Here is a 3757-nt window from a genome sequence, read left to right on the forward strand (position 1 = left end):
CCCCCCCGGCACCCTCCCCCACAAGCTTGGTGGGCTGGTGCCTGGAGCCGGCCCTGCCCACCAATGTAACTCGCCCACTACACCGACTTAACTCCACATCTGTGAGAGGTGTAGCACTTAAGACATTGTAGTTAGGTTGGCAGAGTATCAGCGTAGACACGGTGTTGCTTACGTTGACGGTTGCTGCCTTTCAAAAGCAGACCTACAATGCCCCACACTGACAGTTAAATCAGTGCAAGCACTCCTGGTGAGGATGTGCACCGCCGACGCACAGAGGGTAGTGTGCATATGCAAAAGCTATTACATTAGCGTACAGCCACTGCAGTAATTAAACAGAGATCAACTTAATTTTGTAGGGTAGACTTGCTGTTTGGGTAAGGGTGTGTATGGGGGAGAAGGTGCAACAGACAAGAAAGACTGTCTTCCTCTCTCTGTCTAATGGAGCAGCTGAAAACATGGTGGCTGACCCTGGGGGAAACCTGGGGGGAAATTTTTGAGTTAGGAGTGCAGGCTAATGAGTGCTCTTGGTGCTGTGACCAAAAGAAGGTGTTTCCTGCTATTTAATTCCCATACACAGATCAGGTCAAGAAGAAAAAAAACAAAACTTAATCTCAGCCTTTTGTCTGAATTGAGAATTCTAGATTAACAAAAGAGGTTATTTCAGCAATAGTGCTGAAGCTCATCCTGTTGTCATGAAATATGTAGAACCCACTGTCATCATGTTACTATCACAAATAGCAGAGACCACCGTGTTATTGAACAGGCCCATGGTATACAGACAATAACTCCACTAGGAAAAGGACCACTGGCTGCCCAGCGAGAGGGGGAGCCACAGGATGGCCATCATGAACAGTTGGTATGGAAACAGCAAACTAACAGCCAATGGTTAAGAACTCTGTGCACTTTGTATGTGTACCTGAGCTAAGGAAGAAGTGAAGCTTGCTGTTAGAAGAGCTGGTAGACAGGCTAACATGAGATTGGCAGACACATTCGTGAGCTCCAGGAAGTCACCTGAGGGAATTCCAGTGGAGTTACTTTCTGAAGCAAATCTAGATTAAGTGCAGTTTCCTACAGTATATATGCAACCATCACCACCACACACATTTATTGGATTGGTGCAGAATGTAAACGCACGCGTACCCAGGGCTCTAGGCACCTTTGCCATACAAGCTAAACAACAAACAAAATGGAATACAACAATTTTCCAGAAAACAAGATGGAGATGAGAAGAGCCACGGTCCCAACCCTCAGTGCATGAATCTCAGCCTTGAGAAAAGACAGGCTTTGCAATGTATGGCAGTGCATGTATGTGCACACTGCAGGCAGTACATGAAGCCAAAGGTTAAGTGACTTTAACCTCCTGATGGTCAGTGAATCATTGGACACTGGAAGGCTTTGTTTGCTATTATAAAACATTTCTTCTAACGTGGGATTTGGGGATTTGCTGTAAATATTGATTAGGAGATGCACATAAATCAGCAGCCATGATGAGTGCTCCATTTGTTTCCAAAGCTTAACAGCCATTTTGGAACAAAGCTCTGTTTTTGTTAATGAATTTGGGCTTGAGAGCCTGCCTAGGGAGGGGACAACAATGTGAGCCTGAAGGTTTATTTTCACTGCAGCAGTTAGCTTGGGTGAGTACACTCAAGTCGAGCTAGGTTAGCTCTAGTGAGAGCAACCACACTGCAAAACAAAACTTGAACTACAAAGAGTGACCGGATTAGCAGAGTGAAATTGGATTGGTATCCGGTTTATTGTAAATCAAGCTGCTGCATCCCTACTGTATTGCTAGCTTGAGTCCCGCAGACACCAAGAGGAGTTTGCTTGTGTGTGTGTGCCCGCATTGAATGGTTGCCAAAGGAACTCAACATGCCCAGCTAGATGCCCAGGAGCCGAGGGATCCTTGAGCCACTGCCTTGTTTTGAGAATGAGCAGCCCCAAATCCCCAGACTATTAAAATGGTCCAAGACCCACTCACCCATCACCACAACCAATAAGAAAAAGGTGCAGGATACAAAACAAGAACTCACATCAATGGAGCAGCCAAGCAGAGATCCCCTTTCCAGAGCTTTCAAAATAATTTGGTAAAGGTCACTGGGGGGTTTCCGAAGCTCGTACCATTCAGTGACCCCTCCAGTGAAGTCTTCAAAGCCCTCCGAGGTGCTTCCTCCAGACAGAGCTTCATAGCAGCCATTCACCCTGAGTGAGAACGAAGAAGGCAGATAGTTAGAATTTTCCCATTGCTGACACATGCGCTGGGCCACATTAGTCAGGAAATATCCACCAGCCAAGTGCTTGGTATGTCATGGCCATTTCCAAAGCAGAGCTGGGCAAGCCCAGACACTGGCACTTACTTGGCATAAGCTTTCTCGAGTAGGGCACTCCAGAACTCATTGCCTTGTGCCGAGTGTACAAAAGCCAGCTTCCCATCCTTTGTCGGGAGAAGATCGTCCACTACAACGTCCACCCACTCCCCAAACTGCCAGATCTGCATAGAGGAGAGACAGATGTATGCAAACTGATGGTGAAAATAGCTATAGGTTCTAAGGTCACCCTCATCACCATATTATCCAAACGCCTTCCAAAAATGCATTAAGCAACATAGTTAATATCTGGTACATGTGGTTCATTCTCTCTCTCATCTCCCCAGGGAAAAAAATGTGTGGGCAGTGTCTGGTGAGCTAGGTTGTTTAGTGTGTGTTTAGCAGTTCTTGTAAAACACGGTTTCAATTCTAGTGTAGACACACCCATTTTGAGAGAAGAATTAATTTTTATAATACCACTGTGTAAACATGGACACTAATCAACTGATAAAAATGTTTGCATGGCCAATTTTGCTGTACCCTGTGCTATTCACACTGGTACTGCAGGATGCAAAGGCTATGAAAATGAGAAGGTCATGTTCTTTGCAGAGGTCTGGCAAAGGGCCCAGGCTATTTGTTACTGCTGATGCCCAAACAACTGTGTGGTAATTAAACCCCCAAAACTTTGCAAGTCAAGTGATGGGGCACTAAGATTCCATTCAGTCCTTACAGTTAATGGGCAGAAAGGTCATGTAGTTGTCTGAAGCCTCAGTTCAGCAAAGTACTTTTGCAAGTGCCTAACTTTAAGCATGTGTCTAATTTACCTGACTTCAGCAGGACTACTCACATACTTAAATTTAGCCATGTTCTTAAGTATCTTGATGAATTATTGCCCAAATACCCTGTGAATGTGAACCAGAAATGAAATTTTCATTAATTGGCTGAGCTCGTGAGGCATTACACTCAACTTGATGGCATTTCTGTTTGGATGTAGAATCAACTTCCAAACATTGGATCTCATTATGCTTTTTTCTCCTAGATAAAAGAACTGTCTACTATTAGAAATCTCTTCCATGTAGAAACATACTTGTATGTAGACCATGGTATAGTCACCTCTAAACCATCTCTTAGATCAGGGGTCTCAAACTCAATTTACCTTAGGGCCAGTGCTAGTCCTCAAATCCTCCCAGCGGGCCAATAATGTCACTCATGCCACCCAGAACCCGCCCCCCCAACTCCGCTCCCCATCTGCCTAAGGCTCTGGGAGGGAGTTTGGGTGGGGAAGAGGATTGGGGTGCAGGAGGAGGGGGTGGGGTTGCAGGCTCTGGGAGGGAGTTTGGGGGCGGGAGTGGGTGTGTGGGAAGGGGGAGGGGGTGCAGGTTCTGGGAGGGAGTTTGGGGGCCTGGGGTGTGTGGGGAGAGGGTGCAGGCTCTGGGAGGGAGTTTGGGGGCTGG

At 46.3% G+C, this 3757-nt stretch overlaps 1 protein-coding gene across 1 annotated transcript in view; it reads right to left on the reverse strand.

Moving 5' to 3' along the window:
* CAPN1 (calpain 1) overlaps positions 1-3405 on the reverse strand; it is a 28594-nt gene extending 25189 nt beyond the window's left edge. Inside the window, exons 1-3 of the mRNA XM_026650340.2 lie at positions 3391-3405; positions 2355-2488; positions 2031-2199 (exon numbers count right to left, since the gene is read on the reverse strand). Coding sequence (XP_026506125.2) covers positions 2031-2199; positions 2355-2488; positions 3391-3405 — 318 coding nt within the window. The remainder of the gene's footprint in view (positions 1-2030; positions 2200-2354; positions 2489-3390) is intronic.
* Positions 3406-3757: the final 352 nt, after the last annotated feature.

The sequence above is a fragment of the Terrapene carolina genome, unplaced genomic scaffold, assembly GCF_002925995.2.
Source record: "Terrapene carolina triunguis isolate 2854851 unplaced genomic scaffold, T_m_triunguis-2.0 Scaffold89, whole genome shotgun sequence".
NCBI lineage: Eukaryota > Metazoa > Chordata > Testudines > Emydidae > Terrapene > Terrapene triunguis.